Source organism: Fistularia commersonii, chromosome 5 (assembly GCF_037954325.1).
Source record: "Fistularia commersonii isolate RoL2024-O1a breed Wild chromosome 5, RoL_Fcom_v1.0, whole genome shotgun sequence".
In the NCBI taxonomy this organism is placed as follows: Eukaryota; Metazoa; Chordata; class Actinopteri; order Syngnathiformes; family Fistulariidae; genus Fistularia; species Fistularia commersonii.
In genome coordinates, this window is record NC_141288.1 from 2,888,230 (window position 1) to 2,903,402 (window position 15,173).

Sequence of the window (15,173 nt, forward strand, 5' to 3'; positions counted from 1 at the left end):
CTGAGGTGTGAAAGTGGCTAGCGGGATGGCTACCAGCTAGCATTGTTGACAAGGATGTAAAACATTGGTTTATAAATAAAAGATGAAATGAATATATGTAATAGATAAGTGGATGTTTTCAGATTCACTAAACAATACACTGCATATAAATATATATATCAGTGTATCCCACTTCAGGACTAGTGTGGAGGGTTTTTGGTAACGTTGTGTGTAACCACGGCAACAGAAATTGCCAAAACCTATAGTGAAGCCCCGTCGGACTCAGTGAGGGGTGGATGTGAGGATGCTGAGAGGCAGTTAGCAACTGAACCAACTGCAAAGATGCTTGGGTTGAATCTAAAGCTCGCAGCCACATCCGCTATTTCTGTGGGACATCTTTAACTGATCATATGATCGATACCTTGATCATATGATCAAGATATCGATCGGACTTTCTTGGCATCGGCTTGGGTCTCATAAGGGATTTCTCCGGAAGTATTTGAACATTCAACATTCTGAGAGTTTTGGAAACTGCAGGAGGTAAAAACATGTGAGCTTGTCCTCCAAGAGAAGCTGAGATGATCACGTTGATTGACGATCAAAGTGTGTGAGAAGTTGGGGGGGGGATTATTTCATGGAGGCAGCGTGACGGATGAGCTTTCTGGATCAGCCCAGTGAGTCGTCAGCTCGCACACTGAGTGGCAGGGGGAGGGTTAAATCATGGCCGCCTGCAGCACTGCTACATCAGCACTTTCCTCTCCTGGAAATCACTGTTTGCTGTTTGGTAATAAGCAGCCGTCACACACACACACACACACACACACACACGCACACACAGTCTGCCTGCCTCTCCAGGCCTGATGAGATTAAATGTGTGTATAAAGCCTCGATCTTTCTATGTGATTTAATGAACCTGTTTGAGACAAACTGTTGAAGACGCTCTTCAAATGTGTTTATGGAACTATTATGTAAGCATATTTTACTCGTTAAATACATAAGGATTTCTTCTTTCAAAAAGGTTTCTTCGTCTTTTTTTCCATTTTTTTTCTTCTCCAACATTTTTGGTTGGTAGCTTTTAGTTTGAATTTTGGTCATTCCCTTTTTGTCATGACGTGGGCTTTTAGCGGCAATCCCTGATCGCCCATCGACACAAACATGCTCTTCATTAAAAGTCTAGACCAATAATTCGAATGAATCTTTGTCCTCAGTGCTATCAGGACGGTGAGATGTGATTTCGATGTGGAGTTGTGAGGTTGTGAGTGAACCGGGAGTCCAAATGTTCCATCATGGACCTTCAACTTTCAACATGGGTGTAAGCATCTGTCAATCATCTTTGGTTCCCGGATCTGTTTCTAGATGTGGAGTGCAAGGACGGTTCAGCAGATGACCCTCAAATGACCCTACACACACACACACACACACGTCAGTGCAAAAAAAAAAAAACCCAGTGTCCAAAAAAAAAAAAAGCTCAAATTTACAGGGTTAAAAATCGATCAATAATATGCTGATTAATAATGATCGAGACACGGCTTGTTTTCTGGTTTGCACGACATTTTGTGAGCTAGTAACAAAGCAGCGGGATTTATATCCCCGAAAAACCTTTTCTTTGGAAAAAAAAAAAAGCAATTTTGCATACTTAAGTTGTCACGGATCAGCCGTTGTTATTCGACTGCTCAATATTTCAAATAAAACGGTCGCGTTCTCATCCCGCTGAACTTGGCTAACGGACCATCGTGCTCCTTCCAGACCCTTGACGTCGCCGTGAAAACAGGTTTCCGGGCAAAAGGGGGGATTTTGGTATCGTTCTCAACATTTTAAAGAGTTGGAAGGAACGGCGGCGTCGAGTCTTGACGACCCCCTGGAGGGTTCGGTTAGCCTTGCATGCCGTGTAGACGAAGCAGTCAGAATCTTCTAAAAACCCGGGCCGATCTAATCAGGCCTGTTGGAGCCCGTAATGAGCCGCCCTGGGATTAGCAGGCCCCGTTTGCTCTGAGCTCCTAAGAAACTTTCACTCCAGCCTTCGGTCCGGAATCCGGAGCCATTAAAACAACAATCGCTGCCTTGTTAATTGCTAATTTGCTATTATTTAAGATTTTGCCTCTGATTTGATCCGTCTCAGGATCAGGGGGAAATGTCTAGAGCGGAACTTGGTAAAAATTGACCTATGAATCAGACAGAAAGAACACCGGCCTACACTGAAACTAACCATGTATAAATTAGTAAGTGTCTGTGACACCTCAGCAGATCATTGACACTGATATTTATAAATGTCTTATGAATACTAGGACATTAATATCTACCAAATGTCCCAGCCTGGAATAAGTGGTGGTTGAGATGGAGGGGGGGGGGGGGGGGGGCGGTGTCCAAGGACAGCCCAGTCTGGCAGCCTCCCTCCAGAGGTGCCAACTGAAACGTCCAATTAGAGCGGCAGAGAGCTTCATCAGCGGTGACCCGAGCAGACCGGCGTACGTGAAAGGGGACGCTAATGCGGGACGTAAAGAGCAGCAGCAGAATTGAAATGTCTTTAACTGGAAGGATGTCACGGCAGACAGGAGGACGGGACGTGTTTCACATCTCCATCCGTCAACTGCTTTTCGCTGCAGCTTCTGCAGATATGTCAGCCTCGGCCTCATCTGGAAGCAGGTGGTCCTCCAGGAAATCGCACACCCCTTTCGCCCGGAGGTCGGAAGCCGCAGATTGGGCGGATGCGAACGTTAGGGCGGGACGCCTGGAAGACGTCGGCTTTTTGGCTGATAAACAACTGTTGTTGGGATCCGTATCGGTCAAACTTACAGGAAACCAAAAATCTGAGCAAAGTTGGTGTCCAGTTGGCAGGGTGTATCCAAATTAATCTGACGTAATAAAATATCAAATCTGGCCAATCGTTGTAAATATCAGCAGGAAATCAGCTCACGCGGCTGCCAATCATAGCTCGGCATCGCAGCGCGGCGCAGCGACCACGTTATTCTCTTCCAGTCAGGCAATGATGCGCTGAAAATCCGAGTAGTCTACTAACAATGATTAAGTATTAAAGTTTTTGCGCAGTTTATGTTGTTGATTTGTTTCCATTTTATCTGAGATAATCTCAGGAAAATATTTTCTCCAGGTTATCAGACGACGAGATGTGATTTAATTTGGATTAGATTCAGAATTGATAAGATGAAAATATACATTTATGACATAAATTTAAGTAAAATTAAAAAAACATTTTTTTTTTGGGACTGATCAGATAGAGACATTGTGTTACGGCTCAGATTTTCAAGATAAAGGTAAATGACATGCTTTGGGTTTCCAGTATTTGATTGGTCAGATAATCAATACACATTAATTTACCAGAACATGGGAAAAAAAGTCATGTCCATGCATCTGTTTGGCCAGGAGATTTCATCAAGTGTCAAGTCTTCATTCTTTATACGTTTAAAGGTTAGCTGAGTTATTTTTTTTACAACCATGATGAGTGTTTCCAGTTCACACCTCAAGCGTTACCATGACAACAGATGCAGTTGTGTAGGAGTTCACACCTGGGCTGAGGAGGAGCCACAAAATTAAGAGCCAATCATAACAGCGAGTGCTAACAACAAACAACCCCCCAATGAATCCGTTCCTTCTTGGAGGACCAGGAATCTAATAACTGATCTCCAGTTATTCCACCAGCAGTCCGAAACAACAACAACCGTGATGCGCGGTCACCGCATGCTCGTCCCGTAGCCGTCACACACACACTAACTGTTGAAACAGTCGCTAAAAACAAAAATAAAAAACTGAGAATGACTGAAAACTTTGTCCAAGCTTTACAAAAACAATTCTCTCATCGTGTTTGGACTATTTTTGTATTTCCAACAGTATTCTACTCCTATTTTACTCATCAGGATCTTAACGTTGACCTTGTCATACACAGTTTAGCTAATTTATTTTATATAATCATATAAATTTATAGGCATTTTTTGCTCCAAATCCAGATAAATCTTGATTCTGTGGCTGTATAAGCTCCTGATCCCATATCCATTAGTTCTACTAGTTCCATATCACCAAGCCCCATATAAGACTGGCAGAAATTCCACAAAACTCCGAATCACAGCAGTAAACTATGGAGTGAAAAAAGTGCAAGTACTTCAGCTGATGGAAGGATGATGAGCAGAAAGAAGAATGAAGCCACAAATAATCCAAACTTACAAGGAGTTTGGACAAAACGCAAATCATCTGAATGGGGGACCTTTCCATTATTATAAACATTCACTGGTCATCGATCCTTCTCTTGGAGCCTCAAATCACAAAGTCAGGAAGAGAAAACACAGACCAGAGAATGAACTGTTTAATTACCAGAAATTAAAACTTACAGGCTGAAGCTGCAGCAGATCACCAGGCCACAATAGACTTAAAAGTTGATTTTAGTTTAATATCCGGCTCAATATTTGTTCAAGTTCCCCGAAAGACAGACAGCAACAGCATGCAGACGCTTTCACTGCTGATTTCAGGTGTGGTGAATTTGCATTTTTACGACAGAATTTACAGCAGTCGCCCCTGCTAAGGGCTGCTATCAAATAAACCCGATTAATGGAGTTATTCATAAAACTAAAAAAATCTGCAAACAGAGGAAACAGGAGTGCAAGTCATGTATGATATTGTTGGGGGCGGTCGGTTTAAAAAAGCAAAAAAAAAACAACAATACTAGAATATAAACGCTGATGTGCAGAGTGTTTTGTTAGTTATGTAATATTATGGGCAGTAGCTCTTAAAACAGCAGCAGGTTTAACGGCGGTCCCTTGACCCGCTGGCCGGCCCATAGAACCAGGATGAGAAAATAAAACTATTATTGACAATCAGTGGAGCTGGGTTCAATATTTATCCCAGGGCTGGGAGTCACAGAAGCCCCGAGACACAACGCTGTCATCGTACTTCAGAATAAACACAAAGCTATTGCCATTCCTGACTTTTATCCCCCCTCTGTCCCCGAAGGAAAACTTTGTCAGCGTCTAATGAGACACTGTGTTCTCTCCGACTTTTATTGCTGCAGAACGCAGACCGACAGTCAGAAGAACTGCTCAGATCAGAACAACAAAAAAAACTGTCATTAATATTTGGATTCTGTATATATATAATGAAAGATCAATATGCTGCGCTTGCATCGGTATGATATGGCTATGAAAAATACTGTGATGCTATCCAGTATTGATTCCCGCCACCCTGTATTTAATTCATGTGTAGCAACGATTCAAACTAGGCTGTATTTCACTTTGTTTTTCAACCTGTTCTCAGCCCGTTTCGTCATATACACGATGGCTGCGTTTTGTGTTTTTGTTTTTTTGTTTCTTGCTGCAGCCCATTTGCGTGAAAAACAGGCTGAAACCAAGTGGGAATGTTTTCTAGCAGAGGGGAAAAGCGTTTCTCTCTTTCTCTGTGTGGAAAAAGGGGAGTGAAATAGGCCTCAAAACGATGACCATGAAATGACCTCCAGGCTCTATTCTAGCCGGGAGAAACGCTCACAACAAATACATCTAATCATTTCTGCCTCCAGCTGATAAATAGTCGTTCTCTGCGGCTCGGATCGGCTTAAAGCGGAGTTTATTTTGGCGGTGCTGCGAATGTTGACAGAGCCACGACGTGTGCTTCTTTTTCAGCAAAGATCATCATTAAATCATCCGATAGCGGAGCAGCTCCACGGCCGGATGTTTAATTCAGGACTAATTCGGTGTACTCAGTTAAGTGCGGGGTTCACGCGTGTGCCGATGGAAAAGTAAAGGTCACGTTTTGCTGCCGCTTCAAAAGAAAGCAGGAAAAGTGTGGCGGTGATTAGAGCCATCGGCTTGCACTGCTGACTGGGCTCTCTGAGTCTCCCCTCCCCCCTTCTCTCCAACCAAAAACAGCATCAAAGCAATCAAAATGGTAATGTTAGGCATGAATGGGGCCCATCCCCCCCTCCTCCTCCACCTCCTGCACGAAACTCTGCAGACTTTTCTCCTCTCCATGTTGGAGGGGGGGGAGGAAACCACCCCCTTCTCTCTCAAAATGGATGCTTCCACTATCAAACTGAAGAGAAGAAAAAAAAAAGCACTACAACACAAACAAGGGCTCACGTTCAGGAACTGGGTCGGAACAACGGTGCAGTGTTTCTGCACTCCCCTTGTATTTTTGTTGTTGTTGTTTGTTTGTATGTTTTTTTACACTCTGCAAGTTTATCTTGCATTGCACACAGGAAATGGTGGATTTCTACGGAAAAAAAAAACAAGGCCGATGTGAGCTACTCAAGTACGAGTCGAAATAAACATCGACCTATTTTCCCCCTGAATTCCTCCTCTGCCAAGTTGTGTGCGCTGCCGTCGGGGCCGGGACCGACCGGCGGGGCGGTGCAAGCGGCGGGAGCTGGCCGCGGTGCTGAACGCCGCCGCCGTTCCGCTCCGCTCATCCTCAGCATCCACCTGCTAAGCGAGCTAACCCGGTGGCACCGTTAGCCCACAACTCGGGCTCCAGTTGCTTTAAAAGTTAACACCGGACGCCGTTCGCACCGCCATGAGTAAATAAAAAAAAAGAGAGTGAAACGGTGAAAGCGTAACCGTAGACGAATCAAATGCACCCCTCGCGATCACGTGACCCCGAAGAAATAATACCAGCAGACTAAGTATAAAGTAGCAAAACCGGGGCGGCTAACGTCTCCAAACACCGTCAAAAGCACTCAAATGTCGTTACTAACGGTTCATTGTGGCCGTTAAAACTTGCCAAAGCGGTCCGAGACGGGTAGTTATCGGCTTCCTTTTCTTCGCCCCTCTCCAGAAACATGTCGACCTACTCAAAATGGACGCTAAAATTTTTCAACATTACACAACTTCTTGGGAGAGACAAACCCCCGGCTGGAGCTGAAGCTAGCGACATTAGCCGGGGAGAGGAGGAGGGGGGGTCTGGGACACTTTTTTCTTTAACAAAACCCGAGAAGATGACATTAAAAAAATAAACAAAATACCAGAGTATATTGAAATAAAACATATCTTACTTGTTTATCGCTCAGGGCTGTTATTCTCTGCCTGTCGTGTAGCTGTCTCTTAAGCTCTCCATCCTACAAATGGAGAAAAAAACATTTATCAGTAGCCATTTTAAACACTGAAACTTCACACTACTCGTGGTTATTATTATTACTATTATTATTATTTTACTCGTTCAGCAAAGTCACGATGGTGGTGTGGAAAAAAATGTCAGGCTAGCTAACTGGAATGCTAAAAAAAAAAAAAGATTTATGCTGATAAAGTTTGTCGACACACTCCCAGATTCGCCTGGCCGGATGGTGGCCGGGAGCTTCCACAGTTGGGGGGGGAGATGGAGAAATGTCAGCTTTTTATGTTTGTTTCTTTTTACCTGTGGGTTCTGCTTCATCTGTGCAACTAGTTTGCGAACGACGGGAGCAGCGAAATTAGAAAAGTGTCTCAAGTTATGGAGGGAGGAACAAAGCGGGCGATGTTAGCCTCCTCAACGACTCAGTTTCTTTGCACCTCATAAATATTCAGGTCGCGTCCGGATCGCCACCGCCGCATTTTCACTCCGAAGAAAAAAAAATAAAATAATAAAAAATAAATCCCCCCCGAAAAATGTGTGTGCCCCCCTCCCCCCTGCGTGAAACGACAATCAGCCGAAACTAGTGTGGAAAGTGATGAGAGTTTGGAGTGGACCGTCCGTGTCGCCGGTGGATGGTAGAAGCGACATGTCGCATAGTTGTTCCCCCGCTCGGAGTGCGTTCCCCTCGGATCCCTTCAGATTCTCCCCCCCCTGTGTTCTCACTTGCTCCACAACACCAACAAGGCTAGAATAACACCATGTTTCACTTACCTGATGACATTGGATTTCTACTTTCAGCGCCTCTTGCAGGCCTTGTAGTTCCATGTTACGACTCGAAAAGCACTTTTCTCCCACTTTCGACGCGGCCGAGACCAAGTTTAAGTGAATTAAAAGATTTTTTAAAGCGACAATAACAATTGAAAGAAGAACTACTCGGGCTGCAAAGCAAGTTCTCGCTTCTTTTACAGGCTAGGACTCATCACCCACTTTCCGCCCGTCTTGAAAAAGTGCTCCAAACCGGCCGGGAAGGTACCAGGCCCCGCGCGGATCCACTCCAGACGACGGCCGAACGTCGAGGGGTCCGGCAGGGGAGCGGCCGGGCCTTTCTTTCGGTAATTTTAAGTTGAAAAACGGGGACTATATTTTGTCCGAGTCCGCGGCTTGATTTCACTTTGCCTGGGGAAAAGTTGCGCTTCGGCTGTCAATGGTAATTCTGAAGTTCCCGGATGGAGCAGCGAGAGCAGCGCCCCCCCATTGACTGCGCATGCGCTGTGAGTTGGTCGAGCCCCAACTACTTCAGCAGTGGGGAATATTTATGATGAAAACAGTTATAAAGAGGAATTAAACAGCTTATACACGTCAACAAGACTATCGCGATCATTGTTGTAACCGATCAAAAGTTCAAAATCATGTGGAAATATTATTTCTACTGTATGATAGCACTTCTCAGTTCATATATGTATTTTTCTTTTGTTTCTGTTCTCCACACGAGTATTGCTATTCTGTTTCTGTTTTTTACTCATTCCCATCCAATTTATCATGTCTTTTCGAGAATAATCCATCATCTTATCATGAACAGCATGCAAAACAGTCAAATATAAATAAAAATAATAATAAATGGAATTGTTGTTAAATCTTATTGTGGTAGCTGGACTTAGTTTCTGTCCTAGTGTTGCTATTCCGTCTCTATTTTTACTAATTCCCGTCCATTTTATCACGTCTTTTAGAGAAGAATGAATCACCTTGTCATGTACAGCATGCAAAACTGTCAAATATAAATGTAAAAATAATAAATGGGATTGTTGTTTAATGTTATTGTGGCAGCTGGACTTAGCTGCTGTCCTAGTATTGCTATTCTGTGTCTATTTGTACTGATTCCTGTTCACTTTATCGTGTTTTTTTGAGAATAATACTAAAAAAAGGCTCAATCATCACCTTGTCATGTACAGCATGCAAAACACTAAAATATACATGTAAATAGCAATAAATGGAATGTTGTTAAATCTTCTTGTGGCAGCTGGACTTAGTGTCTGTCCTAGTATTGCTATTCTGTTTTTATTTTTACTAATTTGCGTCCATTTTATCATGTTTTTTTGAGAATAATAATTAAAAAAAGGCTCAATCATCCCCTTGTCAGGTACAGCACGCAAAACAGTCAAATATTCTAGCGAGTCACAAATGTTGGGTTTTATGTTGATTCTTGTTTTCTGTGTGATTTTGGGGTTGCTTGGAATGACGCGGGTGTGTTTTGGGGGTGCAATGAATTCTGCTTTTTTTTTTTGTTCCTGTAATTGAGCGAGAACAGTTAGTTATATTGCGTGCTCTTGTGGCGCGGCTGTGGCCAACAACAACTATTGTTCATTAAACAGACATTTTACCATCATCATGTTTCCCTGACTAAAACACTACAATATAAATGTAAATGATAAATGGAATTGTTGTTTAATTGTCTTGTGGCGGCTGTCCTTGAACATATTTGGCCTCTCATCCGAGTAGCTTCTTCAGTTCAGGATAACTGTTGCCACAATAAGATTTGACAAGTGACCGTGATCTGGATGACTGAGAACCGTCACAGTTGATACAATTATTGATTAACCAGCTATGGTATAAAGAGCAAAAGTATATATGTAGAGGGATAAAGATTGTCTCCGATACAAAATAAAAATGTTTTTTGAACATAAAATACTGAAACAATGTTAATCACATCACTACATTGACCGTGTATAATATGGATACAACCATCACGAGTAAACCTGGGCCTAAGTATGTTTAAATGGTTCTTAATACAGTTTAATGCTGGGTGGAAACAAATTCACACGCATGGAATAAACAAACGTGAAACATTCTCTCTTGTACCTTTACTTTTATTATATAATTCAATAAAGATTTATATGAATGACATGTTTTTGCCACCATAATCTGATACTGCGGTAAACAAAGAAGCCAAAATAATACAACTGTATTCAAATATAGATGTGTTTCACCACCAGTGCTGCAGTCTCTTGTCATAAAAAAAGTACAATAATGTACTTATAACGCACTTATTAACTCACACTGGGGAAAAAATAAACCAGGACAACCTGCACAAGATCTCTTTATTCCCTTTAGTAAATGTAGTAAACATGAAACTAACAGAAATCTTGATAAAAACAAGCAGCGTCACACACAGCAGAGGCGGCAGGCGGTCCAATTTTTCTTTAAATAAACACAATATAATCGTTACACCACAAATCATGGAAAGGCTTGTCTCTGTCAGGCTGTGGTGCAGATACAAACTGTGTGTGTGTGTGTGTGTGTGTGTGCAGTGAGTTGTAATGCATCACCGCTACATAAAAGCACATAACCTTATAGGGATGCTGGGTCAGATTTTTCATATTATACTCAATACTTATGTATCTGTCAAAAAAAAAAAAAAAAAAGAGGAGACGCTGTACATTGTGATTTTTTTTCCATGGTGTTTTAATCAGATCTATAGGTTCCAGTGTCTGGGCGTCCTGACAGCGAACGTAGCTTCACCTGTGACAGAGTGTGACCTTGGAGCGGTGAGAAGTATATTTGATTAGATTACCTCCACATCACAAGGTGTCAGGAAAAGTATTATCTTTCTCTTGAGACATCCCCGGGTTTATTCAAAGGGGATGAACAAAAAGGTTTTAGTTAAATTCTGCTCCCAGTTGGGAAATAAAAGTAATTCTGACTTTTACCCTTGAAAAGGACTCAGCTACCCCCGTGACAGGAGGTCTACATGGGGTTTTTTTGTTTTGTTTTACTCAAGGAATGTGAAATGAATGACACAAAAACTAGAATAACTTTGTGGAGTTGCAAGCTGGGGGGCATCGACACCGATCAAACCCTTCCACCGTTCGGCACGGACATTTGGGATCATAATGTGTGATGATCCGGCCGGAGGTGAGGTGAACCCGGCGAACCCAGACACACTCCTGGAAGTAGGTGTGAAGTGATTTACTCCTGACTGGTGTAAAATGGCCGTTTAACATGATTCATCTTGTTTCCAACAACAGGAGGATAAAATGGCAACAGCATCTTCCACACACAGCCAACAGAGTCAGGGGGGGAGGACACAGAAGAGAGGGACGGTGCAGCTTTGCATCCGCCAGGAAGCAAAACAGGGATCGGCTCGGCTTCTCCTTGCAGGCACAAAGAGGCCAAACGTGTCAGTTTACTCTCAGAAACAAGCTCTTCTCCCCCATTTGTGTCCGCCTGACCCCCCGCCACCTCCTCCAGATCTTGTCCCGCCCCTTTGGACTCAAGACGGGCGGCGATTGGTCGAAAGCCGTCGACTCAGAGCGCGACGGGGGAGGGAAGGGAGAGGGGGGAGCCCGGAGCCAATCGGGAGTTGCACAAGTGGAGTGACGCGGTGAAGAGCCAATCAAAGCGAAGAATTTAGGAGTCGAGGGCGGGGCCGGTGGAGAGGGGGCGTGGCCAAGCCGTATGTGATCGGGGAGTTGATGTGAAACAGAAATGGCAGTTTGTGTTTGGAAAGAGTCAAACTGCAGGCGAACTCCTCAACCGGCGATCGTTTCGGGATTTTAAATACCCGTTTGTGGATAAAATCAGTAAATAGCTCGTACTTCTACCGTGTGGAGAGGAGAGCAGCACCATGGACAGAGACCCGGCCCGCCGAGGGGGCAGGTATCAACCAGACCACCACCCCCAAAAAAAAACCCTCCGCACTCCGGAGTGAAGTTTGAGTGGCGTCCACAGAAAGTAGTCCCTCCCTCTCCTCTTCTTCCGCGGCCGCTGCAGACCCTCCCCCACCCGGCTGCCGCTGCTGCTGCTGCTCCTTCAGCTGCTACTTTTCATTTCACGGCTCAGCGGTGAAACTCCGACGGCCTCCTCGGAAGGCTCACCGCTCCGGAGGGACCGCTCCTCCCGCGGAGCCACGCCGGCTCCAGGGCCGCTGCGACCGCCTTCCGGGCCCGGGCTCGGACAATGAGAGTCGCCCCGCCCTCCACCGTCCCTTATTTAATTATATGTATTTTTAAATTCTTTTACACATCTTGAACTTTTTGACAGTATTTCTGTTCTTAATTCTATTATTTTTGTGCTTATTCATCTTCTGGCCTTGATTTTTTTTCTTCGGATTTTCACACTATTTGATGATGTTTTGAGGAGATTTCTTTCAAACGTACAACCGATGGTTGTGGTTTTATTCAGTAAATTCCAGAAGTGAACAAACAAAGAAGATTAACAAATGATCAGTCAGAGAGGGATAAAACTGCATTTATTCTTATAACATAGGAATACTCAAGATTGGAGTTCACAAAAGTTCACAAAAAGAAAGCTACTTCAAGAAAACCCCTTCTCATCACATCAGCAGGGTTGATAAACACCAGAAAAATGAATATTACTCTTCGTGTATCACAATTGTTTATTCAATGAATGGATGAGTAAAAAAAACAAAACACTGCTGCATATGTGACATTTTCTTGAAATAAGATGAAGGAAGCTCTTGGCCTGTTTTCTGTTCTCTGCTGCTTGAGGTCCTCGATTCATAGATACAAAGTGTGTAGAAACACTACCCCCTCCCTTTTCACCCCACCTCCCGCTGTGCCGTATGCGTCCGACACACAGCAACACGGCGCGCCATTATTGTGTGGACACATCCTCTCCGCATGAGGGTTTGCGGCTTACGACAGGTTTATAACGCAATGTCTTTATTTCCTGCAGGAGCCACCGATGCAGACGCAACCTGATGAAATCCGAACAATCACTCCATCGCAGTGCAACTGTATCAGATGCCAATTTCCCCCCTTTAGACGCTTTAGAAGTTCTCCAAATCAAATCTGCGAGCTAACCGAGCCTTAGATTATATTTCCATATTGTATTATTAGCTATATAGTTTCTGTTACGCTTATTGGTGGTTTTCGCAACCTGATTGACAGCTGAAAGGTCAAGACAATAATGACATGCAGTTTCTACTTTGACCTCTATAAAATAATAACAAATAATTAGCCCAATTCAATTAGTTTTCTATTACTACTTACTTATAGTGACCATTGAATTGTTAGTACCAAATAGTATGTTTATATTCAAACATTATTATCGTTGTTGTTATTATTTACGAGAAGGAAACGTTCCCCCTGTTGATCCATTGTTGTTTTATTTTTGACTTATTACTTATATTTGTCAGTTTGTTTTCCTGAAGGAGTGAGTGGATAGCGAGGTGGACGGACAGGACGGCGGTGTTTTTCCATCCGCCGCCGCCGGATGACATTTCTGCCTGTTCTCTCTGCCGCCTGGAGACACATTCCTTACAAATGTCAGCGTATCTTTTTATCAAGCTGAAGGACGGGAGGCTGGCGAGCGTCCATGTTTGCCGAGCATCCGTTTGAAAGACCAAATAAAACCGTCAGTTGGTTACTGCGGTGATGGAGGGCCTCTGCCGGTAGCGGACGCCACCAGCTGCCGTGACAGCGTGGCGTTGAGTTCCGGCGGGGATGGGGCGACGTGACAGGAAGCACTTTTAAAAAACGCATTCCACCTGCAAAGTATTTAGCTGAATCAAACTGAAGTGTAGGTTACAACCGTCTGACAAAGCGACTCAAAACGACATAACGTCATTTCATTTGTTCACATATGCTAATAGTAGCATATCTGAGTTAGCAAAAGTGAGTTGATAGGAAGGTATTTAGTTGAAAGTAGGTTAAACTAGCTAGCTAGCTAACTGTTGCCAGGGAAGTGGTTCTCTCCTCTCTGTAGCTATAGGCATCCACGTGGCCTGTAAATGATAAGTTGTGTCTGAATACCTTTTTATTTCAGAAAATTACAACTCAAGATCCAATTGTCAGTATTTAGGATTATTTGTGAAACACATTTATGTAAAAACTTTTGTTTTCCACTTTGTCCCTTTTATTGTTTTTAAATCTGTATTTTGTGTACACGTACAGTATATGTCTGTACAGCGTCCTTAAGAGTAGAGTAAGTTGCCTTAGATAAAATTTATTATTATTAAAGTTTAACATGATCATCAATAGCTGTTTATTCATTCATTCCCATCGGGCAAGAGCTGGGGTTTAACCTCACTGACATCCAGGCGTTCACTCTCTCATTCACACCTACAGACAATTAAGTCTTCAATTAACTTACTGATTGTTTTTGGATTGTGGGATGAAGATGGAGAACCTGGAGGGAACCCAGGCAGGAGAACATGGAGACAATAAACCCAAACCTTCCTGCTGTTAGGGGACCGTTCTGACCTCTGACCCCGGTGCATCGGGTTCTTAATTCAATTGTCAAATAGGAAATTCAGTCACCTCAGTCTGATCATTCCCGATTGTTGATTAATCAGATTTTCTTCGAGCCCCCACCCACACGGCATGACGACTTCCTGGAGAGGACTTCTCCGAAGAGAACAACAACTTGGAAACGACTTCTCAGAATAGAGCGAGGGCGGGACGAGGATTTCTGCTGATTTCACAATCATTTCCTCCAAACTGGTATACGATTTTAGAACTGACTCAAACTGGTATTGCAGCATTATTGCTTATTAATAATAACAGGATTGTGTACTGATTTTCATCTAACTATTCCCTTGTGTTCAAGTCACTTCTTATTGATTTCTATGCATTTTAAAAATACTTCTATTTAGCTTTTTTCTGTTATGACATCTACATTTAAGATGTCACACTGCACTTCTGACACCTTAACAGCTTACTTTTCAATTTGTCTTTTTTCTTTCAACTTGCGCATCTAGTTAATACTATTTCCATTTCTCTGCACTTCGGTGAAATAATTTTGCTTACTATTTATTGTTTTGTTTTTTTGCTACCTATCTGGCTTGACTGTTGACAGCAAATTAAGAATTTTATCATACAGGGATACACGTTTCCAGACTATATAAGACAACAAGATAACATTTGTCAAAGCAGCGCAAAAACGACAATATCAATAAATATGAATATGAATAGAAGAGACAATCAAAAGGACGAGAAAATAACAAGGACAGGAGCAGATAACAGAATGACAACGAGAATAAAAATAAACAGGATGAGAATGGAATGACAACAAGGGTAAAAAAAAAGCTAACAGAATGACAACAACCACGATAAACACATAAACACTTTCAATCTTGAAACTATACACAGATTTTTGCCTCATTTTTCACTTGTCACTTCTTGATTTATTGCTAT

The 15,173-nt window shown here is 42.9% G+C and overlaps 1 protein-coding gene across 3 annotated transcripts in view; it reads right to left on the bottom strand.

Moving 5' to 3' along the window:
• phf21b (PHD finger protein 21B) overlaps window positions 1–8,204 on the bottom strand; it is a 30,743-nt gene extending 22,539 nt beyond the window's left edge. Inside the window, exons 1-2 of one of the 3 annotated variants that reach the window (XM_086146424.1) lie at window positions 7,792–8,204; window positions 6,965–7,027 (exon numbers count right to left, since the gene is read on the bottom strand). In XM_086146424.1, the coding sequence (XP_086002550.1) occupies window positions 6,965–7,027; window positions 7,792–7,845 (117 nt within the window). In that variant the 5' untranslated portion in view covers window positions 7,846–8,204. Of the gene's footprint in view, window positions 1–6,964; window positions 7,028–7,323; window positions 7,713–7,791 lie in introns of those variants that run through there. The other 2 variants (XM_086146425.1, XM_086146426.1) reach the window with 2 other exon arrangements.
• Window positions 8,205–15,173: the final 6,969 nt, after the last annotated feature.